General features: G+C 36.6%; 1 protein-coding gene across 2 annotated transcripts in view; it reads right to left on the bottom strand.

Annotated features, from left to right (window-relative positions):
• BABAM2 (BRISC and BRCA1 A complex member 2) overlaps nt 1–17,314 on the bottom strand; it is a 161,620-nt gene that overhangs the window by 106,432 nt on the left and 37,874 nt on the right. For both annotated transcript variants that reach the window (XM_063152035.1, XM_063152034.1), the window contains exons 5-6: nt 4,951–5,145; nt 1,114–1,188 (exon numbers count right to left, since the gene is read on the bottom strand). In XM_063152035.1, coding sequence (XP_063008105.1) covers nt 1,114–1,188; nt 4,951–5,145 — 270 coding nt within the window. The remainder of the gene's footprint in view (nt 1–1,113; nt 1,189–4,950; nt 5,146–17,314) is intronic.

Here is a 17,314-nt window from a genome sequence, read left to right as displayed (position 1 = left end):
AGACAGCAGCTGCTACTGAAAGTATCTGCATGCTTTCAAGAAGTAGCTCATTACTCAAACAGAAAATCTACAGAAGCTGGAAAGAGTGTAGGGTTCCAATCTCAAACTGCAACCAAAAATTTCAGTCAAGACTATAGTTGTGCCTGCCTTTACTTTCATGGTTTGTAGCTTGAGGCTTCTTATGTGGTGAAACACTGAAGACTCACACTTGCAATTGTGATTTAACAATAGTTGAAGACAGTTCTAACAATAGGACGAAGAGGAGGTAATGGAATCCAAACCGACAATTTCATCTCAACACATTAGTTTTTAAAGATTAAGTAGCTGTTCCTCTTTCCAAATATTTAAAAGGCAGACACATGGTTTAAAGGCAAGATGAGTGTTGGCAACATCAACTAGCTCAAACCTTGTCTGCAGTGGAAGTTCTGACACTTCATGCTGATAGTCATGATAGACAGAAAAACCAGATCTCACTGCATTCTCTAAATAGAGTAACATTGACCTTATGATGGGCTTCCACAGTAGCTGCTTCAAAGAGAGACTGCCCCCATTCTGTAAAAACACTCATTTCAAATTCTTCCATGGTGGTAGTTTGTCACAAATTGCTTTTTCCATTTTTATTTCTCCTCTTAGCAAAGAAATAAATGCTTTTTTATCTCAATTTGCAAAAATACTCTATAGTATTACTTTCAAAAGTATCTGGTTAAATTTCTGTGCATTGTGAACAATGAAGTAATGTAATCACTGAAGCTTTCAGTTCAAGTAACCAGAATTTGCTTTCATTCTCTGTTAAGAAATGGTATATTTAGTTTGCTTTTCTGCTTCTACTATCAAGACTACTGGTACAATTGAGACTGTTCACTAAAAATTCCAGCACTCACAGACATGGCATGAAATTCCACAGACTCATATAAAAGATGCCACTAAAGTAGCACACAAAACAACAGCGTGTCCAACATCACCTTCCCAAAACATGATCCAATTAGATTTTAGAAATGGTGAACTTTCAAACTCTTGGAGAGCAGGAAGGCAGGAAAGTCTAAATAATTACTAAGGAGATTGCAATAATTCATACTCTCTCACAAATACTGTCAACTTAGACAGTTATTTTACCTTAAGCAGGTATGTAGGAATATTGCTGAAATCGACAGGCAACTTCAAGAGGAAGCGAGCCGAGAATTCTCCAGTCTGTGGAAAAAATGTAACACTAATGAGACCTAGTAGCTAAAAGAGAACCACAAACATTCTGAAGATTAAATACTATCCAGAAAAATGTGTCAGAGCTCATACCAGAGAGAAGGGTTGAGATTTAAAACAAAATTGCTGAATAGACGTATTAGAGAGGAAAAAAAATTATAGATTTCACAGGTGTCATACGAAAAAACACCTTAAAAAACATTAACCCTCATTGCCAGTAAGTCAACAGCAAAAAGTAGATTAAAACAATGTGCATGACAAAAAATCAGACTATATTTTGTTACACCCTAAATATAGATGTATCTTGGCTGTACTCATTTCCGGACAAAGGTCTGGCAGGACCTGCAAAGAGTCTGAAAGCAAAGCTAAAGACCTGACAAATTGATAAGAACACATAGATAAAACAGAGGCATCTTTACAAATACTGCAGATATATGTAAAAGAATTTGTGTTTTGAAAGGTGAGCACATATCAAAAGTGTCATCTGAATAAAGTTAGAGGAAAACACTTCAAGTAGAATGTTTAAAATAATTTGTCTTCAGAATTATGTAACTCTAAACACCTAGACAACCGTTTACTGAAAATGTGCCAAGTGTCCCATACACATTGCTCTTTTTTACGTATAAAGGGTATGTGAAGGAAATGGAAAGGATTTCCTCTCTGTTTCATACACTTCCTTAAAACCAGACTTTGTCCACCTGGTTATAAAGCAATGAAGTTAGCTGTTTTTTAAAAACAAATGCCTGCCCGATATCCTTCATGTTAATTTTTCGTTATCTCAATTTTTTAAAATTCAATATAGAAGCCACACAGCAGCTATATTTGTTAGGCACATTGAATTAGCAGTAAAAAGTGTTAAACATTGATTTTATGCAATTAATTACAAAAACTGGGATAATTTGAGACAAGCTAACCAATTCGTCTGTGCCAATCTGTTTCTGGGTAATCTACCAGGCATGAACTATAAATACCTCATTCTACCTTTAAGTCACCAAACAAGAAAAAACAAGATCTGGAATGGAACTGAAATGTTCCTAACGGCACCTTTCAAGTTATATCATTTGCCAAAAGGATTTGTGTGACATTGGGCTGTAATTCACCCTTATGCCAGCTAGCTAAGAATTGCCCTTAAAGTTTGTCACTGGTAGTCACACAAGATAGGCAAAGAAATTACTCATAGAAACACTATGCAACAAAAAGTGAGTGTACACTAAAGTCCAGCTGTGAAATCTTTCCTGAGTACACCTCTTGTGAGGAGAGGTACCAACTTCCTGATGCTGTATTACTGATGTATGCAGAAAAATCAACAACTTCTTGCACACGTTTAACATGAAGACTACTGTGATGATGGTCAGGATCCTCACTTCTTATCCAGAGTGAAATGGATATTACAGACAGTGCTTCTCCTCTGGACTTTCAAAAAATGCCATACAACAGTTTGCCATAAAATCCAGAAAATTATTTTTGGTATAATACCTAGTCTGATGAACTAGGATAGCCACTGTGCACATGAATAACCTCTGATCAATGCTGCTCTGATCATCAGCTGCTCCAAAAAGTCTAGATCTTTCATATCATTCCATCAAGATTATTTTGCAAACAAATTCTTCCAAAGGTGTTCTGGCTGGACAGGGAGCAGCCCCTGTCCATGGTGCTCATCTCCCTGGCCCAAACCAGGCTGGATACCGGCATCAGGTCAAGACAGATGAATTTCTGGCCACAGCCCTGAGGGACGGGGTATTTAATGGGCTCCTGCATCTGCTGGCATTCCTCCAACAAGAAGCCACTTAGCTAGATAGTAGTTTGTTGATTTATCATATATCTTGGAGACTTGCACTTTAGGAAACTGGAGGCAGCAGAACAAAGGTATAAGAGTAAATTTCTGGGTCAGAGTGCTGAATTCAGCTATTCTTTTTAAAGTATTTTTAACTCATGCACCTAAGATGATTACTTTCATAACACTGTACAAGGCTCATACTTTATTATTTCAGAAATCTGCTGAATTACTATTGTTTCCGGAAAGACAGGAGCAACATGAATTTCAATGACTTCTAGGCAGAGAAGATAAAAGGCCATTTGCCTCCTGCTTTCTGGAAAAACAGTCCTATTTTGCTGATCCTTGAGGCTAACAAAACAAGAAGTTGTAAAGGATAGTAAAGAGAACTACACAAGGTAGTTTCACAGTTTTGTTTTAGGACACTAGTAAACAAGCCTCTGTCATATATGCCAAGTATACAGAATCTTCAAAACTCTCAGGAGTCTTCTTGACAGAGAATAAAGACTTAGAAAAAAGCACATGCTATAGAAAAACTATAGCTCTGCTATATGAAAAGGATTTGACTCAAAATGTATTTATTTTATTGGAGTGTTTTTAATTAAAAAAGCATTTAAAATTAAAGAAAGTTCTTTATTCAGTCACCAAAGATTGAGAAAAGACTCGGTAAAATTTCAGTACAGTTCAGAAAGTCTTCTGCACTTCAATGAACCAGTCTGATGAAATTTAGAGATATAGCAAGTTGTTTGGGATGCAAGATATGGACAATAACATCTGTGAATAAGTTAATTTCAATCAAATATTCTGATCTATAAACATTAAAGAAGTCTGAATTTCTTTGATGAAGAAAATTAAACTGGGTTCAAATAAAAAAGCCTAGATGACTTGCCTAAGGAAAAAAAACCAGATCAATGTGTGAGTTGTAAACATCCTTGAATCACCTGTAACTTAAGGATGATTGAAGTGATACAAAGTTGAATTCTAGCCTTGATAATAGGAGTGATGAAATTTCATCAATTTTCAGACTGCACGTGTTTCAGAAGATATAGCTTCTGAAGGCCAGTTTATCTTAAGAGTATGCCATTTCTGAAAGCAAGGGGGAAACATGTCCTTCATAAACCCCATTAGATATTTCCTGACATATCTTACTCCAAACTTCCCAAGAAAAATATATTACTAACAGAAAAAACTTGATGTTTTGCAAAGCTTACTCTGTGGCAGAGATCAATTTTTAAAAAACATCCATTCACACAGTAACCAAAATGCCTGCATTGCCAATGGCCACACCTTAGAGATCTATACACAGTGTTTCTATATAGAATGGCACATTTCCCATGTGGGAACATGGGATATAACTTCAGGAAGCAGATAAGCCAGTTTAATGTCTGACTGTCCTATGAAAGCATGGCCCTACAAAGTCACTGCTCTAGCCCATCTTGCCTCCTCTTGCAGAAAATTACCTGGGTTAGTTTTTCCTCTCCTCTCCCAGAACAACTCATCTCGGCTTAGACAAGTGCAAGAGAGATACTGGCAGCTGCAGCTACCAATTAAACCAACTCAAACACAATGTGGAAACACACCCTAATGCACCCTACCCCTAAGCAGACTGGTAGGCTGGCAGGGTGTCATACCAACATGATTATTCTGCCTCTCAAATCTTCAAAGCGAACTCAAACTTCCACATTGATGTTGTATTGTGCTCTCTAAACACAGCACAGGCTTTTCAACAGTTCCAAAGTTTTCCCCTATAAACCAGATGAATGAACACCAGGTTCAAAACCAGTTCTCACCTGGATATCTGGTTCAACCACTGAAATGGAATACAGCAACATCCCAAACAAAGAATATAGAAAATCAGCTGAAGTCAAAAAGCTTTCTCCATCAGAAACATCAAGCATGGAGATGCACAGGAAGAACTTACATTTTTCCAAGAAGGAGTTGTATTTGTTAAAAGCATTTTAGATGTAATAAGAGCTTACCCAGTTGTTTTTTTTGCCAGCATAGATTTCCATGTTTTCTCCATACTGAGGCTCTTCAAGTAAAGTCTGATACTCAAACATGAGACGAGAACTCTCCCGTAATCGGCTGCATTGAAATTGATGATACTGCTGCACAAGCTCTTTCACAACAAGCAGCAAGCATTCAGGGTTTGAAGGATTCCAGGAAGCTAAATTCTGTTGATTAGAAAAGAACAAAACCCAAAATTGTTGACACCAATAAAAGACAAGCAATCCCCCTTCCATACTGATACCAGAGGCATGTATGCATGTGGAACATTTTTGACAAAGCTACATGACATTATTAGAATACAAAGGTTCTACCATGCTTTGGAAGAAAGCCAGGTGAAACAGCAGAAGCTTATTAACAAATAGGAGACCTACTATAAAACTGATAAAAGGGCTAGTACCAGGCTTATGTAGGCCCAAATGACCATTCTATTCTTTCCTAAAATTATAGGAAAATTATAGTTGTATCTGAGAACTGGAAAAGTTTTAATTTAATTAAAACTGATAGGCAACAAACAAGTACAACTTTGCACAGTAACTGATTGAAAAAGCAGTCAACCAAGTGAATAGGGCAAATTAACACCAACTACAGAAACTGCTCTGCTTCATTATCTCAAGCAGTGGCTACATTATCAGTGGTAGAGCAAATATGTTCTCTTCTCTTGCCTCAACCTTGTGATTTATTTCACCTTAACTGCCTCTTCACTTGAATTACCTTGACTCATCCCCTTAACACAATTGTCATCTGTACACAGAAGCCTCTTTAATATGCTGGCAGAAATTTTTATTACAGGTTCACTGTATTTCAAGAAATAGCTAACAGAAATAAAAATGATAATACAATTAAGATAACCGTGTCAGTAGCACAGTAGTGATGTTACCACTCCTATAATTGGCTTAGATCAGTCTTCTGTGCACAGTTAAGTTTTATTCAGGAAGTATTTGGTGTTACAAACCACACCTAATGTGACCAATGCTACATGCCTACATCTAGCTGACCAAAAAAGGACCTATGTGAAAGGCAAAGGGGCACTCACCCTGTAGTCCATGCTGTTAGGACATGAAAGAGCACTTATTGAACGTACTTAGGTACTCATATGCTTTGCACTTGGATCTTCAAGCAGTTTTCTTGATACCATCCCAGAGCATGTTAACACAATCATGTGACATTTAGTGAGCTTTGAGTAAAAGTAAAATCAATCTGCATTTCATAGAATCATGGAATGATTTGGGTTGGTAGGGCCCTTGAAGATCACGTAGTTCAGGGGAGGGACATCTTCCACTAGACCAGGGTGCTCAAAGCACCTTCTAACCTGGCCTTTGACACTTCCAAGGACAGGGTATCACCAGCTTCTCAGTGCAACCTGTTCCAGTGCCTCACCACCCTCACAGTAAGTAATTTCTTCCTTATACCTTATTATCATTTACCCTAATTCAATTTAAAACCATTACTCTTCTCTCCCACCACTCCATGCTGTTATAAAAGCTCCCCTTCCAGCTCTCTTGAGGGCCCATTTAGGTACCAGAAGGCTGTATATCACACAGATATTTGACAAACTAGCTGCAGCAGAATTTTAAATTGCATGAATTGTACAGTTAACATTAAGAAACTCAGAACTAGCAGAGATATCTGCACTTTAAAACTAAGTGATGACATAATACAGTAGCTTCATAAAATTACGTATTCATATTTGTATTCGATGTAGTTACATGCCATGTTACTTTTTTCTGTAAGTTGCAGGTATTTCATAAACAAATTAATATTTTGTGCAATGCCAAAAGTAATAAATACAAGTAATAAACACAAGTGAATGAGTTCCACAGAGAAGCTGTTGAACCTCTGTCCTTAGAGATACTCAAAACCTGACTGAACAAGGACCTGGACAGCCGAATCTATCTGAGCTGCCCAGGCAGGGCAGCTGGGCTAATGATCTCTATCTAAAGGCTCCTTCCAACCTCACCTAGTTTTAGCTTTATGAAGAGGTTCACAAAAAGCTCAGACTGAAACAGGATCTTAGCAAGGTGAGACTCCACAGCCCTGGCCTGAAAAGAAACACATGACTTTGTGTATAAAATTTATCTTCTGATACCCCTGATACCCTGCAAAAGCAGATAGAAAGTTTAATCAGTTACTCATCAGGCATCACGCTTCATCTCTACAATGAAATTTACTTGTAGCCTGATCTCTAACTAAGATGTTATTTCCATTAGAAAGGGTTATAACTTTTATTATTTCTGATGACTTTGAATATGTCCCTGTGGAACAGTTTTATACAGACTTCAGTATATGTGTATGGTGGCTCAATATTTCAAGTGTTTATCTTTCCACAACTTTATACTTTTTTCTCACTTAAGTAATACATGTTAAGATCTTACCAAAATGAACTTGTGATTTTCAGCATCATCACTTGAAATATACCAGACTAATTTGTCAGTGAAAGCAACAGGAGGTATGTATTGCTGTGTTTTAAATGCATGAACAGCTACAGGATTGAACTGTATTCCTATTTTCCTGCTCACTCTGATTCTGGTCAAAAGGGCTGCTCTGCATGGCTAAAATGCTACTTTTGAACCTATGCCTTTAAAAGTTACTACTGTGTCACAGACTTCACATTTGTTCACAGCTTGATGTAAAAGTACTGTTTTCTCCTCCTTCCAGACAGTAGGAACACTTACAAAATGGTAATATTATCATTGTAAAATCTTAAAACATAAACTACATTCCAGAGGAACTGGTCAATTGGTGATACACTAATGCAAATCATGTAAGTTCCTCAAACACTACAGAGTGACTGAAAACCTTGTTTTACCTTGTCTACTACCTACAGCTGGTAAAAATTTGTCTGCAACTTGAACCTATTTAAGCTTATCCAATTCCACAAAATACTAGAGAAAATCTGTCAGGTAAGACAGCATCTTCTAGGAAACACATTTTCTACCATGCAGCCTGAAACCAGACTGCATATAACCTTAAATTTCCTGTTCCCAAGCTGCTGCTCAAATAAAACATTTCCAGAAAGCCAGAGGATGTAATATGCCAGTATGTATTGATATCAGCCAGACAAGTGGGAATAACCTTTCCTCCTAATGACATTGGTATAACACAATAGAAATGTTCTGTCAAAGGAAATGACCAGCAGTATTTTAATAACTGACCTAAATGCAACTGAACCTTTTGTTTTTTAAATAACATTACACTACAGAACAAAAAAAGAGCAAGAGGAAATCCATTGTCATTTGTGCAGCACAGAGCTAAAGGAGTGCTCTTTTCAAAGAATTCAAGAACATTGCATCAAAACAGTGTTCATTCTGTACTGTCTTAAAGCTACAGGAATTAAAATTAATGATTTAACTGTAGGATCCTTACTAAACACCTCTCATTCAGCAACTCAAATTTCAGAGTACAAACTGGTTATAAAAACAAACCACCTGAAGAACAATTCAACTACCCACTCAGGACATACAAGAATTATAATGGATTCTCACTGATGAAAGAAGAAACATACAAGGGCTACACAAATTTTCTGAAGCACAAGTTCTGATTTATATAAAACATTTTTAGCTTTAGAATCATATTATTGTGGTGCATGTTATTTGGCATTTGGTCCCTACATTTCCATTCATTTTGTTAACTTTGCAGAAGGACTGTACTTTCCACAAGATCTAAACTCATAAATTTTAACACAAACTCTACCAAATATAATACCATAGTTATGTATGAGATTTCTTTTTGCATATCTTAGTGTAACTTATTTGCCATATGCACTAGGTTCATTCACCTGAAAACACTTTTAAACAACTTTAATCCAATTTCAACAGGATGTCAAAATATGTGCTATATTGTTCTCAGTTTCAAACAGCACCTTCCTAAATCTTCCTTCTGTTTTTCAAATCAAAGATAAAGTAAGCAACTACCTGTAAAATACAGGTAGTTGTAAATGTAAAAGACATTGTTAAATCTAGGGCAGAGTTTGATTTGTCAAGTTTATCCCTTTCAGAGTGCCTACATTGCTACAATTTCAGCATTAGGCAGAGTCTTCTGAGGACACACAATTCGTCACTTCATTTGATGCAAGTAGCGTCCTTGCAACAGTAAGCTGACAATTTCTTTAGAGAGAAAGGACCTTCTAAATAAGAATTTATTTGGTGATGCAGTATTGTTGTCACTATTAGACTTTGGAAATCATCAAAATCTTAAACATAGAGCAAAAGCAGTAGTAACCTGTATGCTTCATTTTCTGATTGTTTGCCTGAAGGCTGCATTCCAGCTGAACCAATCCTGCTTTTTAAGAGATTGTAGTTAACAAGATTTAAAACATTAGAAGACCAGAGCTTCTGGTGTTTGTGTTTCATGGCTTCAAGTTCTGCTTGAAAGCTCAAATCTTGTATAAGTATTAAAATCTGATGCAATTTCAAGATTATGAGGTTTAGTTGTTACAACTTTAAAAAAATCCTGGGAAACAGAACTCAGACAGATCACTGAAGCCAAGAGGAATACAGAAATAACAAGACAATTATGTATATAGAAAATGACTTATTGCTTTCTGTGGCTTATCTCAAAATTTTCTGCCTTGCTCACAAATCTATACATTATCATTTTACCAAAATCACATGCATGCTGAAAAGATTTTTTTTCACCTGATTTTGCTATAAAATTGTGACTAAAATGAATTTTATAGAGAAAAAAATTATCACTTGGGCATTGTGACTGGGGCATTGACAGACTGAGTTACATATTTCACTCAATAAATCCTGTCTAGTTTGAAATGAGATTTCTACAAGATTTCCAGAGAGTTAATAAAATTTAACAGAACAATCATTAATGCATTTAAAATAAAGAAATCCAGACTTGGATACAATCTCTTGCCTTGTTTGCCAATAGATATCTTTAAATGAACTCTGCAGTGCAAACTCCCTAATTTACTCAACAGTTAGCTAGTTAGATTGAAAGTGCCCCAGTGTACAACAATATACCAGCATGAATCAACCCAAACTGCATCTGCAACTAGCCCTGCATTCGTGCTGATCTCACATGATGGCCTACACGCACAACTCACACTGGTTAGGACCATCATCAATGTTATCATTTTTTCAGTGTAGCATTGAAGGACTTACCTGACATTTCTGAGCACACAGATGAAGGTTCAAATAAGCAATTCTCTTCTGCCTAAACACTGCTTGCATGTGTCTAGACATGATCTCCACTAACACTATGAGCAACTATATGCATCAGATCTTAAATTAAACCTTTCAGGTTTTAATTTCAGCACTTTTTTTTTTTGGTTTTGTCATACTGCAACTTGTGTAACTTCCATCTTCTAAGAAGATAAATTGTTGCCTCATCTTAAGAAGTACAGAAGGTTTAGCAGCATCCAAAGATGACGGTACATTCTTGTGGACACAAAAGCCTGCTAATGTCAATCTGTGACAACTGGGTGAACCCCATTTTTCCAGTTAGGGAATGAATGAAAAATTATCTTCAGGAATAAATTCAAAATGGCCTAGAGAAAAAATAATGGAATGAGAACTTCCATCTGATAAGAGACTAGACTCCAGAAGCACCACTGCCCACACAGCTGTAGCTATTGTCATACAGAAGATGGCCAAGAACTATTTACCTATCCATAAGCAAGCACTTCAACATAAAGAAGTTAAATGCTCCATGATAGAAGTTTTCCTGGCTGACTTTTTTCATTATAGAACAAAGTTTCAGGACAAGGTCTTTCAGAAAACAGTTATCTAAACCTTTGATTAACCAATAGCATGTATATCCACCAAACCTTGCCCTCTAGCTCATGTTGTGAGGCAGTAGGAATGGAAAAATAGTATTCAATTATTATACAGAGATTAACAGACCATAGACTGTGTCTCTACACTGGAGAAATCCAAGCGATTTAGGAGATCTCTTCTGACAATCTGCCAGATATTAAGTTAAACAATCTCACCAAGGAGCATTGATTTTCACTAAGAAGTATAACCCCAGAGATTTTGTCGGGCTGCACGTTCAATTTGTGAATTCCCTGGCTCCTGATCCTGTCTGCTGAAAGAAGTTGGCTGCATAGTAAGCAAACAGTTTGATAGGGAAAGGTTTTCTTGACATTCAGACATGACCAGAGTTGAGAAAATGAATTCACTTGAAGTTGGTATAAAAGGCAGAGTAGAGCTGTTACAAGGCCACCCACAGAGTGCAATTTAAGCCATTTCAAAAGTAACTCATTTAAATGAGTAGCAATGACACCAACTAGATTTCCAAAAGAGACAAGGAAAATTTGCACCCTGACACTATCAGTTCTAGTGAGATCTTACAGGTGAGGCAAGGGAAAAACCCCCAACAAAGTATCTTCTCAGCCCTATTAGAAAAGACACGCAGAGTTTAGCTTTCCAAAGATTCCACACTATTCAACTTCTGGCAAAGAAAGCACATTTAAATTTTGTTCTGGAACATTCTGTGCTTTGTAGTCTTTCCTTTATCCTTCCAAAAAATCTAATCAAGAACCTATGCAAACTACTCAGGGACCATGATTACCTATTCCCCATTTTTTTTTTCACAGCACAATGGGCCTCATGTTCCATAAAGCTGCTAATTCATAGGATTCTTGAGAGGTTATTGCTTATTTCATAACTCCAAGCAATGTCTGCAGCAAGCCATAATTCTACACTATCAGAAATGAAATACGGTAACAATTTCTAATTGATTTGAAGTTGTTTTTCTTTGAAATGTGTTTAAATACCCAGGTTGCCAGAATATCTTCCAGGAATATGATTTTAAAGAAGACAGATTGCAACTGTTTTTCCTGGCTATACTACAGGAAATAACAGCAAGATCTTATTTTAAGTTAGTGTACTTCTATATTTCTAAGCAAGAAATTAACTTTCATGAGAAAATGTCAGTAAACAAAACCTCCCAAGCCCGTAACAGTGGTAATGCATTTCTATAGCATCTTTCATCCAGAATTATCATAAAGAATAATGTTAAGTACAGATTTGCATTTTGTTTATATCTCTGCACACCACATGCACACAACTTGCATCCTACAGTGGCTTAAAATCAGTACCAATATAACTTTTTACCCAAAATGAGAAAGATCACAGTGTGATATCAGCACTTATCCTCCACATAAGTACAGAGGAGATACTGGTCCAGTGGTTACAGCATTAGCCTAGAAACTGGCATATCTGGTTTCAGTCTCTGCTTTGCTCTACTCTGCATAGGCCACCACAGGGAAACTGCTCACAGAAAAAGGCACAGGATAATTATCTACCATATGCTCACATCTTTCTATCAACAGATATTTTTCACAGTATTTGCAGGGCTGGAGTGTTATAACAACTTCAAAGGCTTCAGTATCTTAGCAGCCAGCACTTAAACATCCTACAGGCTGCAGCTTCAAATCAATCACTGTAAACCTACATGCCATCTACTTGTCATCTTGTTTTCACAGGTTCTTCATATCCCTCTCCCCCAAAGCACCACTGGAACAACTTTCTGGAGTGATCTTCTTGAAATGATCATTTTTGGGCCCAAGCAACATCAAAACTTAACACTTCATAAAAACAGTTCAACTCTGGAGCAATTCTGTCATTGCAAATACAACCAAAAGAATTGTGTGCTCTGCTGCTATGAATAACAGATAAAAACGTTTGGACAAAGCAAAGCTTGGGATTGTCAGTATTTATTTTAATTTTTATTTTTGGCAAGAGGCTGTGAAAACTGGATACAGGAATTAGAACAGCTCATAAACAGCTGAAATCCCATATACCTAAGAGCCTTGAATTAGCAAGAAAATATAGAGCAGGAAAACAACATAATAGGAAATTAATTATGCTTTCAGAAGAGCATCTTATCTCGTGCATGAAATTATTTTCTCTTTTTTCTTCCACTGGCTACACAGTGTGCTTCTTGATAAATGATGCAATACCCAAAGCAGCTCTATAACAGATCCCAGCAAATCTGATACATGGAGAACACTCTTCTGCATTCACCTAGAATAAATGCAAAACTGCTGCTCAAGTACCATTCACCCAAAAAAGGAGTAAACTCAGCTTCCAAAGGTTACTACAATTTTTTGCTATTTCCTGCTGAAGGAGAAGTAGAGGCAGCTGATCTTGGTAAGTTAAGAGTACTCAGGAAATCCAGAATCTGCGAAGCTGAGCCCAGGAGAACATTTCTATGCTGTGCACTGTTCCTAAAGAGTCTGCTTGTTTCTCCCACAGACCTCTCTTAGAAGATAATCAGACCCTTAAAATCTACAACTGCTTACTATCTGATTAATCCCCTAAAGACTTGACATGCACAAACATTTCTTGTCCTGCTCTAAGGAATTAGAGCAAGTTTTGTTTCATTACAGACCTCTCAGCACACCTCTCTCAAAGCAGATACCTTTACCTGATCCAAGAGGGAGTTTCTTAATTCCCTCAGCATGTATTAAATTCTGGGTTAGTGAATCCAATGCACTAATTATTAGTTTCTCCACGTGAGTACAGCGCCCTTTTTACCCCTGGGAGTTGGCTACCAGGTGTACATATTTAACTAGATATGGCAAGTAAAAGGAACAAAGCACGAAGACAAGAAAAATTCCCCCACAAGATATAGGCACATGCATCTTTCCCTGAAGACTCACCATGCCCTGATGGTAGTGTGAACAGACCTCAACTCCTCAGGCCCTCAGTGGAGCAGAGAACAGACCACTGTCAATGCTTCACCTCAAGAGTCCCTGTCAAATAGCAAGTCTTTCACTCTTATCAGCTCCTGTGGTTTTTTCCTTTCCTGTCAACACAAGTAATTTTAGCTACAGCAAAAAGGCAGAACCTTTACAGCTAATGTTTTGGATAGCATCCACTAACATCCCTTGAGCATTTATCTGCACACGCAGAACTGTTTTCTTGTAACCATTTTTCCCTTTCCAAAATCCCACAAATTAAAATCAATGTATCACAAGGTGGATCTCACTGTTGTGAGAGCAGTATTGCCATCTTTATTTTCACATCTGTACTATAAGACCTTGAAAATACAGTCCCTAAAGAAAACACTTACAAAATACCACTGTGTAAATCATAAAATATTAGAAATCACAATTATTTCTCTATCATACCAGAAATATTATTGCACATTAGTAGTCTCTTCTCAAAAAAAAGCATGGAAACACATGGTTTTTTATGAAAGTAAAAGCTGCATCTCTAGGAAGATGAGTATGTGGCAGAGTTCACATAAAACTGTATGAACACTTATACTGCAAACAAAAGACTCAAGATGCTGACTAAATTTGAATTATATTTCTGTAGTTATCTCTAAAACAGAGCAGATATGCCTGAGGAACTGAAATAGAAGATAGCAAGGGAACACAGATTTAAAAGAATGTAAAGAATGAGTAAAACAAAGAGAGGTTTTGAAACAAATATAGGCTGAAACTTAAACTGGTAAAAAGGAAAGAAAATGTATCTTCAGCCCTCCTCCACTTGGGGAAATGAATAGATCTTTTGAAAATCACCCTGAGTGCAAAGACATTTATTTCTTTGCCCCAACAATCTCTTCTGAAGAAAAGAACCTTCAGGGTACCAAACTTAAACTGATTTCATTGGAGAAAAGTGCAATTATAAATTATAACACAATTCACAAGCCAGAATTAAATCAAATACAAAACTGCATTATTAGACAGAATTTCTAACTGTCCTTATGTAATCAGTTAATTTAAAAGTTTTTTCTACTTGATTATCCATAAGCAATGACCAACTTCCTCTACAGAAAAATGAATTATAATAGCACATCAATGTGAATTCAATGGGAATACTACACAGAATTTAAATGTATTCTCAATTCAGGAAGACTGTCCTAGAGTCAATCTTTTCTCTCAAAAAAACCCCCACTCCTACCCAAACCCCTTGTAAACGTGTTTCTACAAAGCTAACAAGAGCTGTTGCCTTCAAGACATGTCATTTCTTACTGTTTATAGGGTTCTTGTAAAGAAGCAGAGTGTATTGTGACAGCAACACCACAGATAAGGGCCAGAATCCTTCCATTTTCCACTAGTTTTTCTGATAATACTTTTCCCACAATTAAAAAAAAAACAAACCACTGCTCAAATAAAGAATGATTATAGATTAATAAAGTGAATGAAAAAATAGTCAGAAGTACATTACCACTTTGCTGGTTTACACTAAAGAATTATAAATGCTAACATATTATCATTGTACTCCCAAACTTCCACCTAAAAGATGTTCTGCTTTCATGTGTCTGGCTTGGGATATCCAGCTTTATATATTTTCTATGAGCCATGGCTCAAAAGTGAATGATTTGCAGGAATTCATTATACCACCCTTACCACTACCAAGGACTGTATTTCCTGCAAAGCAAAGACATGCAAACCTAAACATCTTTTTCAACCTTTTACATTAAGATTTAAGCATCCTGTTATTCTGGTCCAGTCTTCTGGCCCATCTAACTCTATGACCATGAAAAATACAGTCAAACTCACATGAAACACGGAAATTATTTTTTCCTGAAACAATGCTATGAATGGAAAACCATACATGATTTCTTCCCCTATTTTACTAGTGAACCATGATTAGGTCCTTCATTACATGCACTTTATTTAGTATGGCAGAAAAACTTTTTCTCCCACTTTGCCATCCTTCAGTCAAATGCCCATGCACATTCCTAATGCTCTCCAAAAATCAGTATCTCCTGGACTGAAATACTATATTTTAAAAGCTAATATTCTCTATTTTTTCATATTCTAGGGAGAAACTGTATTATCAGAGAAGCTTGTGCCAAAAAATGAAAGGAAATGTTTCCCCCTGGAGCCTTTTACAAAATGAATGGAATTCATTTTGCCTTCTGCACTAGCAAGATTTAAGCAAGAAAGGCAAAACTACCTAGCTTAACAGATATTTTGCTCCCTTGAAACTAAAGCAGTATTATCAAATTATAGATTTTTCTTTTTTTTTTTTAATTTCTGGACTCTAGGTGAAAGGTCGAGCCAAAATGCTGCAATTAAGCAAAGCGCAACTTTTAACCTCAGCATATTCTCTTCTGCTTATGCTTTGAGACAGAAAGCCAGGTTTTATAAACTGTGCTAGGAAATGCTGAAGTTTGACAAAAAGAAAGTGAGGTAAATACATGCAATGACTACACATGAATAGAAAATGGCAAAGTAATACAATGTGGCTAACCATCTCTCAGCCCTGTAAATATTAACAACTCTAGACAAAAACGACTAAAACAAAAGGCTGTAAGAGAAATCAAGAATACTAAAACAAGGAGAAAAATGAATAATTTCCCAGTATAGAAAGGTTTTGATGGACTCAAAGATGGAAAGGTGAGAGGAAAACCTTTCCTGTCATCCTCTTGTACTCCTTCTGCTGGACTGCTAGCCAGCATCTTTAGCACACATCTGCAGAGATAATCCTAACACTTGCTCTCAGCACCGTGTGACTTCTGAGAAGGACCTCCTGAATGCTGGCCTCACACATGCTGCAGTCAAGCTGACCAGGCTATGCCAGGAGAGGATTCCCAGCCAGAATCCTCTTTTGGAGAGTTCTCATTTTAAATCCAGTACTTAATCAACTTGGCAGAGGGGCTGAATCAGATCATCTCCAGAGGGCCCTTCCAACCCTAACTATTCTGTGATTTTGTGATACCCTGTGGAATAGTGTGGAGCTGAGACACCAAAAACCAGATCAAAATACAATCAAAATTATATTTTTTCAGATCTGGCTTTACAAGGAATGCAGCACTGGTATATCTCTATTTTCAAAAATGTGAACAAAAATGTATCCCATAAGTGCCAACAATATCAGTCAAAAAGTCCTTGGGAAAGTTCCTGAAAAAATTATTTCTCTGATGGTATAAAATGTGTTTTTTTCCCCATTGCCTATCAATACCAGACAAACTTCAGCAAGGCTGCAGTGACTATATGCATATATATACATATATATATTTATACACATATATACACATGTGTGCACACATACCTGCATTCCCCATATATACAAATAGGTAGGATCAATAGAGAGGGACAGGAATAAAAAGTCTTCAGAATTATTTCTTGTTTCAGAAAATTAAATTTTAAATAACATGGGATTATAAATAATCAAAACATATGTTGACATATAAAGTCAAGACATGGCTGAAAAATGAACACAATAAATGGGAATATAAAGTAGTTTAAAATAAGGAATTCTAATAAACTGAAGGATCCAATTCTGCATTCTGTTTCACTTAAATTCCTCAAGTTCAACTGAAGCTAAAGTAATTTAAGGCTTTCATTACAAGAGCAGTAGGTTAGGGGGTCCAAGAATGAAATCTGCTTCTGCCATTTGAAATAGAGCACACAAAAGA

The sequence above is a fragment of the Melospiza melodia genome, chromosome 3 (genome assembly GCF_035770615.1).
Source record: "Melospiza melodia melodia isolate bMelMel2 chromosome 3, bMelMel2.pri, whole genome shotgun sequence".
In the NCBI taxonomy this organism is placed as follows: Eukaryota; Metazoa; Chordata; class Aves; order Passeriformes; family Passerellidae; genus Melospiza; species Melospiza melodia.
Note: the sequence above shows the minus strand (reverse complement) of the source record. Positions and strands in the feature narration are given on the sequence as shown.